This window comes from Mytilus californianus, unplaced genomic scaffold, assembly GCF_021869535.1.
Source record: "Mytilus californianus isolate M0D057914Y unplaced genomic scaffold, xbMytCali1.0.p SCAF_2, whole genome shotgun sequence".
In the NCBI taxonomy this organism is placed as follows: domain Eukaryota; kingdom Metazoa; phylum Mollusca; class Bivalvia; order Mytilida; family Mytilidae; genus Mytilus; species Mytilus californianus.
The window spans coordinates 107,217,053-107,234,402 of record NW_026262668.1 but is presented as its reverse complement, the minus strand read 5'-3'; the positions used below and the strand labels follow the sequence as shown (position 1 = coordinate 107,234,402).

Sequence of the window (17,350 nt, the reverse complement as noted above, 5' to 3'; positions counted from 1 at the left end):
AAGTAATAATCATAATGTTGGACCGTAAAAATAAGATAGCGTCTGGTTACTCTAAGTGAAGCTTAAATTTTAGTAGTTTAAGTATATCTAGGCAAAATGTTATTTTTATCGTGAACATTTTGTAAACCTTTTTAATTAATGTACTGCTTGGGCTTTTGATACAAATTAAAACGTGGTATGATTCATTCAAAAACTAAGAAAAGATTACTGTGAAATTAATCCTTAGAATTATAAATTGATATTTAAATAAAAATATTTTCAAACTTTTTGATTAAATTAAAAAAAAACTAGCCCTTTTGCATTTCAGCTTTTAATCTGGGATTCCAGAGCTCTTTCAAAATGTCATAAATCTGTATTCTCTTGCGTCCACGAAATTCATGCTTACCCCTAATGTCTTTTGTAGCATTACAGCCCTACAGATAAGAGATAAGTGACAACAATGTCAATGTACATCCATCGCTGTCAAAGGATCTTGTCTAACTGATATTCCCGCTGTTCCAGAAGCCCGTGCTTTTTTGTAGAAATTAGGTGCAGTTATATGTGTAAGGCCCAAAACGGGTAAATTCTAACTGATTCTTATCAAAATTATTTTAAAATTAACCCTAAAGAATATATAAAATATGAAATTTTAAACAGAGAAAGTTGCGATAGTTAAAACAGATATTCCATATTTTTATATTTTATCGGTGTATCGTAAATTATATCATAGTTTTTTTGTTGAAAACCCTCGGAAACTTCACTCGACTTCGTCTCGTGAGGTTATTGCAGGGGTTTTAAACAAAAGCTATGATATAATTTATGAAACACCGCAACACTATCCAAAAAGTATGAAACATCTATAACTTAGTTATATTGTTTCTTTCACAACTATAATATATGTTATGTTGTATCATGCAAGCATCCATTATTAAATGTCCTAAACCTTTATAATAACTGAAATCACCGTTATTTCAAAATGTACAAATGTCGGGCAATGATTATATGTAAACTATTTTGGATTTTTAATCACTTCATTGAAAGAAACTCTTGAGATATCGGCAAACATCAAGCATATTTTATTTCAATTGATTCATTCGTCGTAATGATATCGTTTTATATCTGCCAAAAAAATTTCGGAATGTGTTATAGTTGATAACTGTTGTCTTATTGGCAATATGATATGATTGCCAATATCTTCAGTATTTAGAAGAATAAACTGTTGAGACAGAGATATTGTTCGCCTGCATGTAATGTTAGATGCGCTAATGCTTATACAACTGTATACCAAATATCATTTACTTATCACTAGTGGTTCCCCTTAAACTGACCTAAACACAAACTTAAACATGCTAACTATGCAAAAGTTTCAAAATCAGTAGACCATGTCTGAGGGGGCGGATCCAAATAATCTCCATGGAAATGAGATGTACCAATGGTTTACAACTGCATACCAAATATCATTTACTTATTACCAGTGGTTCCCCTTAAAAAACACAAACTTGAACATGCTAACTATGCAAAAGTTTCAAAGTCAAAAGACCCTGACTTGAGGGGCAGGGCAAAATAATCTCCATGGAAATGAAAAGTGTCAATGCTAATTCAATTGTGTACAAAATATCATTGACTTATCATAACTGATTCCCCTTAAACTGACTTAATCACAAACTTTAGCCAATTGTTGACGGCGCCGTTGTCGCCGCCACCGCCACTACCGATGCCACCGGCTGATTCCCCTTAAACTGACTTAATCACAAACTTTAACCAATTGTTGACAGCACTTTTCGACGCCACCGTCGCTACCGCCGCCACCGGCTGATTCCCCTTAAACTGACTTAATCACAAACTTTAACCAATTGTTGGCGGCGGTAGCGGAAACAACATACCTAAGTCTCGCTGTTTTGCTCCGTCAAGGCGAGACCAAAATTACAAAAAGGCAAAATTAAAAGGGGCAGATGCCAAAATCTGATGATAAACAGATTTTGTTATAAAAATTAAGAATGCAGGTAAACAAGAGAAACAAGGACACGAATAAGGTTAGGCAATACTTATCTCTGAACTCTCGTCATCTTTTATCGAATTACGACCCATACCGATATATGACATTTAAATGTGCTTTTAAGTAAATATAGCCACAAAACTCAAACGTACTTCATATCACATGTCAACACATTAAGCACTAAAAGTTTATTACATCCGTTTAAGTAGGCAGTTAAATGCATTATTTTATGAATTATATTTTCGTAAACATGAAATATGCGATTTTGACATTTTTTGAAAATGACACATTATAGCACAGTTATATCAAATTCCCGGTTCTAAAATTACAAACGGAATTCCCTACCCTTGATACGTACATTAAAACAAAAATTTTACACACCAATATTCATATGATAAAACTTTATATTAGCAAACTTAACATTTCTCAGCTAATTTTGAAACTTGAATACATTGGTTTTAAGTATTTTGACTAGTATTCTTTATGGATAAACTGCTGTTGATCTGGATGGTAAATATTCTTTATTTCAACTTTATAGTTGGACAAAACAGTCAACAGTGCACAACAGAAAAGCGATGCCAGTGCAAGGAGGTAGAATCGGGATTACTTGCTGATTGTTCAGGACTAAACCTTAATTCTTATCCAAAGTTCTTCGATGGCATTGTAACAATAGATGTTAGTTATAATAAACTGAATGATTTTCCGTCAACACTTGATTTTCCTACTACATTAAAACATTTAAATCTTTCCGGAAATCTACTAGAAAGAGTCGACACTGTCAAGTCGAGGAAATTGTTTTCGTATATCAATAATTTAGCATCGCCTAATTTATCTTCGAATTTTATACCTTTGGATCCTCAAGCTTACCCTGAAGATATATTTATGAAACTTACAAAGTTAAAAAGTCTCGATCTGACAAGAAACACGTTAACTCAATTTGAATTCAGAAATTTGGATCACGTTATAAAACCTCTTGTATCATTAGAAAGTTTTGCTATAGATGGGTCTGAGAAAATTTCTTTTGGAGTTGGATTTCAAACAATAAATTTTTAAGACATTTGCGATTGTATGGCTCATGTAATGAATACAGACTACTTACCATAAAGGAAGACTACTTTGATAATCTATCGAATTTAAAAACATTAGATATTTCATCAGAAATCGATCGGAATTTCACGGCAATGAACTGGACAACATCATTGTGTTCTCTTTTTTATATTTATAGAGGAGCCATTTCAAAGTTATCACACCTGAGATTTCTTGATATCTCTTATAATCGAGAATTAGGATTATGTGGTTTCTCGAATATTACCCAGGACCTTCCGTTTACTCAGATCAGGATTTTAAGGGCAAATTATTTGCATTGTAATGCTGGCCCTTCGGTCACACTTTTGTGTGAAGATATTAAACCGTTCACGAATACTTCTCTTGAAGAATTGTATTTTGACGGCAACAATATTGATTTTGCGCAAACTGGGGTGTTGTATTATCTGCCTGCGTCACTCAAACGTTTAACGTTGAAAAACAATCGATGGATTCAGAATAGATATACATACTGTAACACATTTGGGCTGACAAATCTTACCTATCTTGATATCAGTGATATGAATCAACATCAAATATCTTCTGATGAACAGTATGTAGACTGTCTAAATTTTATTCGCATCCTTAACTGTGAAAAACTTCGATCCAGTTCATTCGGAACGAGTTTGAATCCCCGTGTTCCGGAATTGTGTATTAAAGAGTGTCTTTTACCAGGAAGGCAAGAAAACTTCTATGCACAGAAGAAACTCGACAATGTTAACAATGGAAAAACTAATATTTCTTATCGTTTGAGATGTAGCACTCCAAAACCATATGCAGCAAATGTAAAAGTGATTTTTGTTCCCCGCAATATTGAACACATTGTAATGAATAATTCTCGATTAGGACATACTTTAAAATATACTTATTTCGCTTCGTCAAATCTCAAATCATTAGTTTTAAGTCACAATCAGTTTTACTCACTCATTGGACCAATTTGTAATGCAACTAAATTAAAATATTTAGATCTTTCAAATAATAGATGTTCCCATTTATCCGCTTACGTTTTCAGTGAATTGATAGCAGTGGAAAAAATCGTTTTGGATAATAACTTAATTGGGAGTGCACAAATACTGAAGGATAAAAATATAAGAAACCTTTTCTCAATGCAATCAAAACTAAAAGAATTAAGTTTAACATCGAATAGAATTAAGTTCTTACCGAGAGAAATATTTTGGAATCTGAAAAATTTGCGTTATTTAAATCTAAGTAAAAACCAACTGACTGATTGGAATGTTAATATTGAACAAATGAGACATTTGATTTATCTTGATTTGTCTGAAAACCAAATTCTTTTTCTTTCTGATACTGGGATGGCTTTAATTGATTCAAGTTTCTCTAAAACATTTACTGTAGATTTATCTTCTAATCCAATACAGTGTAATTATGATTCTCACATTTTTATTATGTGGCTTATCAAGCGCCAGGAAATATTCAAAAATTTTGAGCATTATAACTGTCAGCTTATTGAAACCAATATCACCGATATCCCAACCGCAAACGCATATTTGAAAAAGAAATGTTCCTCCTATGTGAGTTTAATAGTTTTATCAATCAATTTGATAATATGCTTTTTAGCTTTATTAGTGATTGCCATAGTTTATAGACACCGATGGAAATTAAGATATTGGTATTATATAGCTAAACGTCAATATGTTCGGGGATACAATGGGGTTGCAGATGAAAAGAGTTACCGCTTTGATGCGTTTATCTCATACGCAGATGAAGACAGACTTTTTGTAACAAAAAGTGTTAAAACAAAACTAGAAGAAGAAGGAAATTTGAGACTTTGCATTCATCATCGAGATTTTATTCCCGGGTGCGATATTGCAGATAATATCATTAATGCTATACACCAAAGCCGAAAGGTAATATTTATAATCACGGAAGCCTTTTTAAAATCAGAATGGTGTATGTATGAAGTGCATATGGCTCATACAGAAAACGTGATGTCACGACAAGGCACAAATATGTTAATACTTGTCTTTAAGGAGAAAATACCTCAAAAACGAACTCCCCAAAAGATAATGCAAATTGTACAAGAGGAGGTTTACATAGATTTTCCCGATGATATTGAAGGTGAAGAAATATTCTGGAATCATCTTACCGATTCCTTATTATGAATGACAATGTTGAAAGATAAACATAATTGAGTATGAATGTCTTAATTGTTATTATCAATATAGTGAGAAAAAATTACTAACCCGCACATTGCACACGTACATAGAACCGCCGATAAATACGATAAGACAATTTCGATCTAATTATATTATAGTTAAACATCAATACAACATGTTCTTTCATCAATGAAAATAAATCATTGCTATTTTACATATATTTGTTCTCAGCAAGTGATGTCTTAACACATTTGTGGAATATTTTATATATAGTATGTTCATTCACATTGTGATTCGTATTTCAAAAAAAAATTCTGGAATTCGATTGATGCATAAATAACGATCATTACCATTATTTTATTTGCCTAACGCTAAACTGCATCTTTCCAAATCTAATCAGTACACCGTGATATGAATAGAAATTTAAACATACAAACAATGATAAAACAGTTTTCTTAAAAAAAACTTCTTAGTAAACTAGAAGAAGGTTAAGGGCTCACAAACATGTTTAACCCCGCCACATTCTTTATATGCCTGTCCCAAGTCAGGAGCCTGTAGTTCAGTGGTTGTCGTTGGTTCATGTCTGTCATATTTGTTTTTTTGTTAATTGTTTTGTTATAAATTATGCCGTTAGTTTTCTCAGTTGAATTGCTTCATATTTTTCATGTCAGCACCTTTTATAGCCAACTATACCGTATGGGTTTTTCTCATTGTTGAAGGCCGTAAGGTTGCCTATAACTGCTTACATCCAATTAATTTGTACTTTGGTGGATAGTTGTCTCATTGGCAATCATACCTCATCTCCTTATCTTTACATATAGGTAACTACTCACAGTTCCCTTTTTACGATAAGTTTAGATTTAATCGATATCATATTTTCACATTTGCATTACAACAACTAACTTTTTGGGTGCCCTGAATACACTATGTATTTGGCTTCACAAAATCTTGCATGGTTATCGGAGTACATCTTGTTTGGTATTTCCAAATAAATGTGCCTTTGACACTGAGATCAATATCATATACGTTTATATTAGCAGTGTGAAATCAAAAGGAAATGAATAATTCGTATGATTAAGGTGACAAGTTTAAAAGTTTGTTTACGTCGTTACGGTACTTCTAAAAACATTATTTCGAAACAACAATCGAACAGTGTTAGCTAGTACTGGAAGCTCTAAATATTAAAACATGCCATTAAGACATGAAAAAGACAACCACTAACGTGTTATATTTCTGTTCTTTTGACTGGTCGAGTTTCTCATCTAATATATTATGTTAATAGAGGTCTTAACTATTTCTGTACTTTTAGAATTTTGTATTTACAGTAGGTGTACAGTTAGTATGACTTCGAGAAAAAAAACATTTCATCCTTATAATTGTCAAACCAATTTTTCGAAACATTGTTATTTTATTCTTTCAATTAACGGGCGGTGTACCTAATCATAAGCCTGATATATTTTATTAGGTTTTAGAACCCAAGAATTCCATTCAATAGTATCGCTCAAAACTATATCGCAGTGAAATTGACAATGACATAGTGTTTACTTAAGAAACGAAAGTAGTAAGGAAAAAGAAGGTAATCAAGTTAATCAATCAATCATTTTCAATTATTTGCAGATATGCAAATTATGTAAAAATTATACCCAAATAACTTATGAACAAAAACATATATAGTCCATCCAACGCTTATTTTCAAATGGATATCCTGACCCACACAATGACTTAAGTGATTAAGAAGATATTGTGCGAAAAAAATGTTTCACACTTTGTACAAATTCACAGTTGAGTCTTTTAAAATTAAAACCGTTCAGCACGACTTTTCATTCATATCCGAAAATAAAAAAAAGAGAAAAGATATGGTGTATTAATGTTTTGGAAAACCGCTTTAATTGAAGTTTTTCATGTTCAAGTCACAACATAATGAATCTCATTTATATAGCTTTTTGTGGTTGACAGTATCATTATCGTATGATGAAAGAAAGACTTTAAATATAAAAATAAGAAGATGTGGTATGATTGCCAATGAAACAACTGTCCAAAAGAGACCAAATGACACAGAAATTAACGACTATAGTTCATCGTATGGCCTTTAACAATGAATAAAACCCATACCACATAGTCCGCTATAAAAGGCCCCGAAATGACAAATGTAAAACAATTCAAACGAGAAAACTAACGGCTTGATTAATGTACAAAATAATGAACAAAAAACAAATATAATATACAGCAACAAACGACAACCACTGAATTACTGGGTTAAACTAGTTTGAAGGCGCCAACCCTCCCCTAATCTGGGAATTTGGTGTAACAATACAACATAATAACAAACTATAAAAATCAGTTGAAAAGGGCTTAACTCGCCAGATGGATTCAAAGCAGAAATAAACATAACAAAAACACGGAGTGGACGTGGCGGGGTACTTATACATACCCACAACAAAAAGACACTAAGTACAGATCTGAGAGTACTCGCAGTTGCTGACAGCTAGTTCAAAGCCAATAACAACTGTTAAAAAGATCATGCATCTAAGACTAAAATAGAATCGTTTTCATAACAGCGTAGACAACCGTAAAACTTTTGTTGGTAATAATACTGAATAAATTACATTTAACTTGTTTGTCATTGGCTATCGATAACAATGATTTTACACTCACTCAGTCTGTCAGAGGCCTTCCAGTGGGGATTTAAATAATGATCACTTGTTACACATTTCGATACATAAAATGAAATTTTTTCTTTTCACAAAACTTTAAAAGATTTGTTTTAAATAATTTTAATAATATTAATAAATTTTGACTGTTGACCGCATTTTTAAAATTAATTTTCTTGTTGTAATCCTGTTGGAAGCTGCGCTGTGTAGTTTATTTTTCTTTTATTGTTTATTGCCAAATATAATCAAGACAGACAAAAAAAGTTTGAAAGGTTGCATGTTAAAATAGAGAATGGAAATGGGGAATGTTTCGAGGAGACAACAACCCGACCAAAGAGTAAACAACTTTGAACAGCCGAAGGCCACCAATGGGTCTTCAACACAGTGAGAAAATCCCGCATCCGAAGGCGCACTTGAGCTGGCCCTTTAACAAAAATGTGTACTAGTTCAGTGAAAATGGACGTCACACTGAACTCCTAAACAAATAAATGAACTAAAATTAAAAAACATACAAAATGAAGACTAACAAAGGCCAGAGGCTCCTGACTTGGGACAGGAGCAAAAAATGCGGCGGGGTTAAACATGTTTAGTGAGATCTCAACCCTCCCCTATACCTCTAGCCTATGTAGATTAAACAAACACACAGCAATACACCGCTACATATTGTGCCAAAGTCGGGCTGGGGAGGGTGCATGTTATACTGATTTAACCCACTGGATTGTGTGCCTGCATCAAGTCTAGCCAGGGAGGGCTTGTATGTTAAACTGGATTAGCCCCACTAAATTTGAGCCAAACGTCCGGCTATCCGGGTTTTGTGTTGTTCATTGTTGATTAAACGTCTATCTTACTATTTATGGACAGGACTCGATGGTCTTTGTTGTTGTGGTCTCTTAATTTTCCTACCTTTTATCTTTTTATGTATTATTGTCGTATAACAGATCTAAAGCCGTTTAATTACGAAACTATCTGCAATATATTTAATAGTCCTAAACATGCATGACAAATTTGACACTAGACGTTGTACGCACACAAAAATCAATACACCAATGTATCTAAAGTCACAATTGATACAACTTTATATAAAAATAAGGAGATGTGGTATGATTGCTAATAAGACAACTATCCACCAAAGTTCAAATGAAGTAGATGTAAGCAATTATAGGCAACCGTACGGCCTTCAACAATGAGAAAAACCCATACCGTATAGTCGGCTACAACAGTCCCCGACATGAAAAATATGAAACAATTCAATTGAGAAAACCAACGGCCTAATCTACAACAAAACAATTAACGAAAAACAAATGTTCTGCTCTTTGGTCGGGTTGTTGTCTCTTTGATACATTCCCCGTTTCAATTCTCAATTTTATTATAGATATAACTGCATATAAAAATAAGAATATGTGGTGTGATAGACAATCAGACAAATCCCTTCCAGCGGTCAACAGACGTTAGCAATATAGGTCACCGTACGACCTTCAACAATAAGCAAAACACACACTGTATAGCATGAAAGCTTCAAATGGCCTTGTCATGACAAACACGAAAGATGAGTGGATGCAGAACAGAGCGAGTGAAAAAAACACGGATACCGCATGGAAACTGGCAAATGGTCCGCAATGTTACTTTGGTCAACTCACTAACTAGAAATTAAAGACCTGGCGAATTTAAGTCATTATCTATGGCTGAGATGTATGTTTAAAAAAAAAGGAAAATCAAGGTTTGTTTGGACATTTTTTTTTGCAAGTCTTGGTTTTAAATTATTTGCGAGTAAGCTTAAGGAGTCAATAACAAATAATCGCTCCCAGAAAGACGGGAAAATCCATTAACAAAAGAAAAAATGAATATACGAACTACAGTGCACCGTATATTATATACATATTTTATTTGCGATCATAAAATGTACGATGTCGTCCATTACTATGTAAATTGGGTCGATTAAAAAAAAAAGCTGAATATGTTTATGTTGCCAAGGGTTTTTCACAAGTAAAGTAGTTAGCAGAAAAGTTCACCAAACTATACATTTTACCTATTCAAAAACGAAAATGCAAATTTCACAAGGCTTGATCCAAATAGCCTTTTTACTGTCTAATAACTTGCAAGTACGAAAAAGACAGGACAGAAGTATATTTTTTCTATATGTTTGGTGTTTGCACACTTTTAAAAGTTGATCATGCATTCGTTTTAAAATAAAATTTTGACCAGATAAAAGTTAAAAGATGACATAATTGGACAACCGCAATTGTTAAATCGCTTTGACGTCCGAAACAAGATAATAATCAACACATACATTGTAACTTTTAAAGCCAGTTAAATCCTTTTTTTTTTGCTGAAAGAACGTGCGATATCATAAAAATTGATTATCAAAACATAACAAAAACACAAGTAAAGAACATTTAAGTATTCAATATAAATCAAAACACAAAGGTTATTCCTGATTAGTTTTGTTTTCGAATCATTTTATTTAGGCGTGGAGACCCTTTGGTGACTCCACAGTTTAAATGTCTATAACAAATACGTCGTGAATAGTGGGCGTTACAGACGAACGTTCACCTAATCTGACCCAGTCAATGGGATATTTTAGCGCGCCAATCAATGGTCTCGTCTACGCTGTTATGCACATGATTCTAGTACATTTATAAACAAAAATCATTTAAAGTTTAAAGTATTATTCATAGAAATATTTAATGTATGAGCAAACCAATAAACGGAAATACAGGGAAATTAAATATAGACTCTCCAACCTAAAGATCCGACACCAGAACGTAGAGATTTCGACAGTTCAGTTTGTAGATGCTGTTTCATACCTCCTTCATTTTGACTAAATTGACAATATACTAGTGTATACTTGTGATGGCACTGTGTGACTATTCATGTTGTAAATTTCAAAGGCATGTATGCTTTTTTTATTTGTGGTTGTGACAAGTGCTTTTATATTTTTGTGCTTTTTTTCTTATCTTGAATATTATCTTTATTCTTGATCAATTGAACACGAATAAATATATATTCCTTATTTTAGTTATCTTTCGTTAACATTTACTGAGCTGTCAAAGAAGAGTGTTTCTTTAATTTCGTTAAAAAAATCGTTTCAAACATACAAAAAAAATACAAAATATTAATTTATGGCAAACAAACAGGAAAATAAAAATATTACCTGAAATTTTAATTGGGAAACTCAGCTTACCTGCACAGATTATAATTACTGTTTGTTTTGACTACACTTAATTTTCATAAGACATTATTCCTTGAATGCCTACATTTCTTTACCTGTATTACGTCGGCAGATCAAAAGGTGTAGGCATTCAAGGAATAAACCATTAGGCAATATTTCGGAACTTGATGACATTTTAAATGCATTAGAATTTTTAAACTGCATCTTTATATCGAATAAAACTGATAAAATTAGCATTTATAATTCCAGAGATAGTGTCAATTTGTGAATTTTGCCACATAAAGTATGCCTTCCTATGAACATTATGCGTCGTAGTTCATAATCTTTATTCATTAACGGTTGTAATGCATGCGTTTGCAAACAGTGGACTGTAAACAGAATACAGTTTGAAACACTCAGCGTTTTGGTAAAGATCAATTATAAGTTAGAAATAGTTTTGAAACAGGCAATAGGGTGTGCCACATCCCGATTGATTGGTCATTTTAGGATAATAAACAGACATTTACCCAAAGGTTCAAGTGTTTTTGGACAAACATGCTCAAAACAGCTATCGAACATTTTACAATTCCATATTTTGCATACATAAAATTGAGAATGGAAATGGGGAATGTGTCAAAGAGACAACAACCCGACCATAGAGCAGACAACAGCCGAAGGCCACCAATGGGTCTTCAATGCAGCGAGAGAAACTCCCGCACCCGGAGGCGTCCTTCAGCTGGCCCCTAAACAAATATGTATACTAGTTCAGTGATAATGGACGTCAAACTAAACTCCAAATTATACACAGGAAACTAAAATTAAAAATGATACAAGACTAACAAAGGCATTTATTTAATGGCGTCTCTTCGTCTTGTAACATTTTTGTTCTCAGACTTTTTATAACAAATTTAATTCTTTTCTTATATTTGAAGTAATGAAATGAACTTGTCAAGAGATGTTGATGAATTTAATTGGATTAACAATTTTGAGTGTGGGCGTTCCTGATAAAGGTGTATCCAGTTCAGTGCTTTGATAGCACGATACTTATAAAGTATTATTTTCGTTTACCAGCACTAGGTCGATAGCACTGATGGTCATATCATAATTTAAGAAATTATTAAAGCAAAAACTCCAACAAGATTAATTTTGCTATACCTTTTATGTCCAAGTTAATTATTCCTCACGTTTAATGTATTTATATATCATTGGTTTCAAATTTTTAGCGTTCCCAAACAAAGATTCAAATTGGTATGGTAAATCCAGAAAAACTCTTCGGACGCACGAATTTCTTAAAGTGCTGTTTTCGTTTAATTCAAGTTCTCTTTTAATAGAAATAAATATAAAAGGCCCATTGCAAAGTTACAGTTATTAAACTATCTTGATAAACGCAATTACTCATATTATTAAAGTCATCCGTTTCAGTACTTTCGTTGTGATCGGTAGGTCCTGATGTGATCATCGTTTTCAGTGTACAGTCCGGCATAATATTATCCCTAAAGTTTCTGTGCAATTCCTGCAATTCCTTCAGGTGTTTTGGACTTTTATGATAAACTGATGCAAGTTGTTCTTGTTAACGTGAAGTTCTTTTTCTGGAACTTTTGATTTGTATCATAGTAGAAATGACCACGTTTGCTAAATTTAGTTCTTATCTTAATATGGATTCAAAATCAGCCTGAAAACCTGTTGTTCCATTGCTCTCTTCTTAGAAGATAAAGAAAATATTTTTTTAAAGTTTTAAAGGGCCATTAGCCACGAATAAGACCCACATTAATTAAAGCGAAAATATAAATAGTAATTCGCTATCAGCAGTCAGTCTGTTTAATTTCGTAGATACGCTAAAACATCGCTGATACATGGTCTTTGGCCAAACAATTTGAGAATCCAAAGCTTATTGAAAAGATGAAGAGCTGATAAACTAAAAAAGACAAAGCCAAAGCAGGGCAAGGAACCAGAGCTTTGCATGATGGATGCTTTGTTTTTGAAACTCACTTTATTTAAAAAAAAAGTTATTATTTGTTTTTTTAATCGAGAATTAGAAAAAGAAAATCACTAACTAAATCCGGATTTTTTATCTTATATGAATACAATCTTTGATTACTTGGACTGTCGGGACTGTAGCCTATAGTCTTCATAATTATTTCAAATATTTTGCTAGTCAGGATATTTATAACCCATCAATATACGGATAATTTATTTTCGTTCATTACAGAGTCGGGCATTTTATATTTCCTCCCTAGGGATGGTCCAGATAGTCACAACATCAGCTGAGAGTATTTTCTTATTTTCATTTTTATGATTCCTCACTGATACAGGAAGGCACCGAGCGAAATTAAAAACAGACTTCAAGGCTTCGTTGTTAGGTTGCCTACCTATTACCAAAAGTATCAATTGGTTTGTCAGACGCAGATCGTCCTCTTATAAAAAGTTACGAATTTGTGCTTCTCATGCACTTACTGTATCTATCGTTGTTGTGTATAATTTGAATTGAAATACTTCACTCGCGCAGGCAAAATGATCCACGTACCTGGTAGTGATACTGATAGCCAGTTAAGATCAAATGAAAATTGTACCAATTACCGGTCAAATCATTTATAGATATAAGAAGATGTGGTATGAGTGCCAATGAGACAACTCTCCATCCAAGTCAAAATTTATAAAAGTAAACCATTATAGGTCACAGTACGGTCTTCAACACGGAGCCTTGGCTCACACCGAACAGTAAGCTATAATGGGCCCCAAAAAATTACTAGTGTAAAACCATTCAAACGGGAAAACCAACGGTCTAATCTATATAAAAAACGAGAAATTTATGCATTAATTAACCAATTAATTAATTGAAAAAAACATTTATAAATTGTGTGCGTATGAAGCACCTTTCTGGAGTAGTCTTTCCTAGCAACATTCAAATCACTAGAAGTCCAGGGTTTCAAAAAAAAGCTATATTAGGAAAAGAGGAGTAGACTACTAATGTTTAGATACGTATAACGCTGTTTATCTAAAAGGGATTTTTCAATATGTTGTTTACATTATTTTCTTTTATTTCTCTGTTATTTTAGCTTGTTAAGGATGTACTTAGGTGAAATTAAAAAAAATCTAGAATATGAAATTGATACTATAAGTCAGAAGAGCATTAGTTAAGGAATAAGCCAAAAATATTGATAGGTTATGGAGCTCCTTTTAGAGATATTTAATTTTTTTTTAAATGGCGGGAAAAGGCTTACTCGGACTTTTCCTTATATTTGCATTGGTATTATTTGGGTCTCAAATCGAAAGAGAAGAAAATTAGAATCTGCTGAAATTTTGGTAAATGACCTTTTATGAGCTATTGAAGTCTTATATGAAAAGAAAAATGGGTGTTATGGGGCAAAATATTTTACCCTGAATCGTAGGGAAAAACCAAGGAGTCCGAACATTTGACAAAAATTCCAAAACCTCATCTAAGTACATCCTTAATTTGCAAAGATATGTGAACTGAATAGTCGATTCGGTGAAAATCGTTCTGGCGCTGTATGTTTCCATCGGACAAATCTAGTTTCCATCGGTTTTCTTGCTCAGTGGAGATACTTTCAGGTGTTGCTCTTAACCTCCTTTTTTTCATTTTTGTAACGTTGAAAACTGGTCTACATACTTTAAAGTCATTTTAGTTTTGACCATAATACATACAGACAGCTTGTCTAGGAAAAAAGCGAACGATTTTTAAATTTTACATAAGATTAACTGATTCACATTTAAATCATTTTACCTAATAGCAATATATAATGTTAATATGAAAATAAGATGTGGCATGATTGAAAATGAAACAACTATCACCAAAATTTAAGTGAAGTGGATGTAAGCAATTACAGGCAATCATACGGCCTTCAACATTGAGAAAAACCCATACCGTATAGTCGGCTATAAAAGGCCTCCATATAAAAAATGTGAAACAAATCAATTCAGAAAACTAACGGCATAATTTATTTTTTTGTGTTGTATACTCTCTTTGGACGCTTATTAGAGGAATGAAACATATATTCTTTGTAAACAGAACTAGATTGTATATGTAAATTAGAAACATATCATTGAATCACGTGATTCGTCTTTCCGCCAATAAAAAAGATAAGTATTTGCTTGTTCTGTTTTATATGATCGACATTTTGTAGTAGCAAATGTTTACATATCATGCCTGCATTTTCTCTGTTTGACTGTAGTAGTTTTAAGTATTTAATATATAGTATAAAATGTTGTTGATCTCGATATTGAGTGTCTTCTATTTCAACTTTATTTTTGGGCAAAACGGTCAACAGTGTACAACAGAAAAGCGATGCCAGTGCAAGGAAGTTGAATCGGGATTGTTTGCTGATTGTTCTGGACTTAACCTTAACTCTTATCCAAAGTTCCTTGATGGCATCGTAACAATAGATGTAAGTTTTAATAAATTGAAGAATTTTCCGTCAACAATTGATGTTCCCACTACATTAAAACATTTAAATCTTTCCGGAAATCTATTAGCCAGGATCGACACTGAAAAGTCGAGAAAATTGTTTACGTATATCAATAATTTGGAATCACTTAATTTATCATCAAATTTTATACCATTGGATCCTCAAATCTACACGAAAGATATATTTATGAAACTTACAAAGTTGAAAAGTCTAGATCTGACAAGAAATACATTAACTCGATATGAATTCAGAAATTTAGATCGAGTTATTCAACCTCTTGTTTCGTTAAAAACTTTTGCAATAGATGGGTCTGAGAAAATTTCGTTTGGAGTTAGATTTAAAAAACTTAAATTCTTAAGACATTTGCGATTGTATGGCTTATGTAATGAATACAGACTTCTTACCATACGGAAAGACTACTTTGATAATTTATTGAATTTAATATCATTAGATATTTCATCCGAAATGAAACGGAATTTTACGACAATGGTATGGAAAACTTCTTATTGTTCTATTTTTTATATTTATAGTGGAGCCATTTCAAAATTATCAAACCTGATACATCTTGATGTGTCGTATAATCGAGAATTAGGATTATGTGGTTTTTCGAATATAACACATGACCTTCCTTTCACTCAGATCAGGATTTTGAGGGCAAATTTTTTGCATTGTGATGCTGGCCCTTCGGTCACACTTTTATGCGAGGATATTCAACCATTAATAAATACTTCTCTTGAAGAATTGTATTTTGACGGCAACAATATTGATTTTGCACAGACTGGAGTGCCTTATTATCTACCTGCGTCACTCAAACGTTTAACGTTGAAAAGCAACCGGTGGATTCAGAATAGATATACATACTGTAATATTTTGGGGCTGACAAATCTTACCTATCTTGATATCAGTGATATGAATCAACATCAAATATCTTCTGATGAACAGTATTCATTCTGTCAAAATTTATTTCGCATCATTAACTGTGAAAAACTTCGATCCAGTTTATTCGGGAAAACTTTGAATCCCCGTGTTCCGGAATCATGTATTAAAGGATGTCTTAACCCAGGAAGAGGTGAAACATTTTATACGCAGACAAAACGCGGTGGTTACTATGATGAAACTAATATTACGTATCCTTTGAATTGTAGTACTCCAGTACCATATGCAACAAATGTTCATATGATTTTTGTGCCACAAAATATTGAACAGATCATAATGAATAATTCTCGATTAGGACATTCTTTAACATATACTTATTTTACTTCGTCAAATCTCAAATCCTTGATTTTAAGCCACAATCAGTTTTACTCACCCATTGGGCCTATATGTAATGCAACAAAACTGAATTATCTAGATCTTTCAAATAATAAATGTTCGTATTTATCAGCTTATATTTTCAGTGAATTATTAGCAGTTGAAACATTGATTTTGGATAACAATTTAATTGGGAATGCACAAATTATTCATGATAAAAATATACGAAACCTTTTCTCAATGCAATTACAGCTGAAACATCTAAGTTTGACATCGAATCGGATAAAGTTCTTACCGAGAGAAATATTTTGGAATCTGAAAAAATTGCGTCATTTAAATCTTAGTAAAAACCAACTCACTGATTGGAATGTTACAATTAAGCATATGAGATATTTGACTTATTTAAATTTGTCTGAAAACCAAATTCTCTATCTGTCTGACACTGGAATGGCTTTAATTGATTCACTTTTTCTTACAAATCTTTCCATAGATTTATCACAAAATCCTATTCAATGTAATTGTGATTCTTACAGTTTTATAACGTGGCTTATCAAACGACGAAACATGTTTCAAAATTTTAAAAAGTATAACTGTCAACTTACAAATCCCGTTGGTATTCAAACCGCAAAAATTTATTTGCAAAAGAAATGTTCCTCCTATGTCAGTATAACAGTTTTAGCAATCAATTTTATCATATGCTT

The 17,350-nt window shown here is 32.6% G+C and overlaps 2 protein-coding genes across 2 annotated transcripts; both read left to right on the top strand.

The window, feature by feature from the left end:
• Positions 1 to 2,315: 2,315 nt before the first annotated feature.
• LOC127727747 (toll-like receptor 4) lies at positions 2,316 to 6,080 on the top strand. Its single transcript, XM_052234862.1, has 2 exons — positions 2,316 to 3,010; positions 3,052 to 6,080. Exons 1-2 carry the CDS (start codon positions 2,459 to 2,461, stop codon positions 5,179 to 5,181), a joined length of 2,682 nt encoding a protein of 893 aa, XP_052090822.1. The 5' UTR covers positions 2,316 to 2,458; the 3' UTR covers positions 5,182 to 6,080.
• Positions 6,081 to 15,624: 9,544 nt separating this feature from the next.
• LOC127727746 (toll-like receptor 4) lies at positions 15,625 to 17,190 on the top strand. The gene is made up of 2 exons (XM_052234861.1): positions 15,625 to 16,914; positions 17,183 to 17,190. The coding sequence occupies exons 1-2, from the start codon at positions 15,864 to 15,866 to the stop codon at positions 17,188 to 17,190; spliced, it is 1,059 nt and encodes a 352-aa protein (XP_052090821.1). The 5' UTR covers positions 15,625 to 15,863.
• Positions 17,191 to 17,350: the final 160 nt, after the last annotated feature.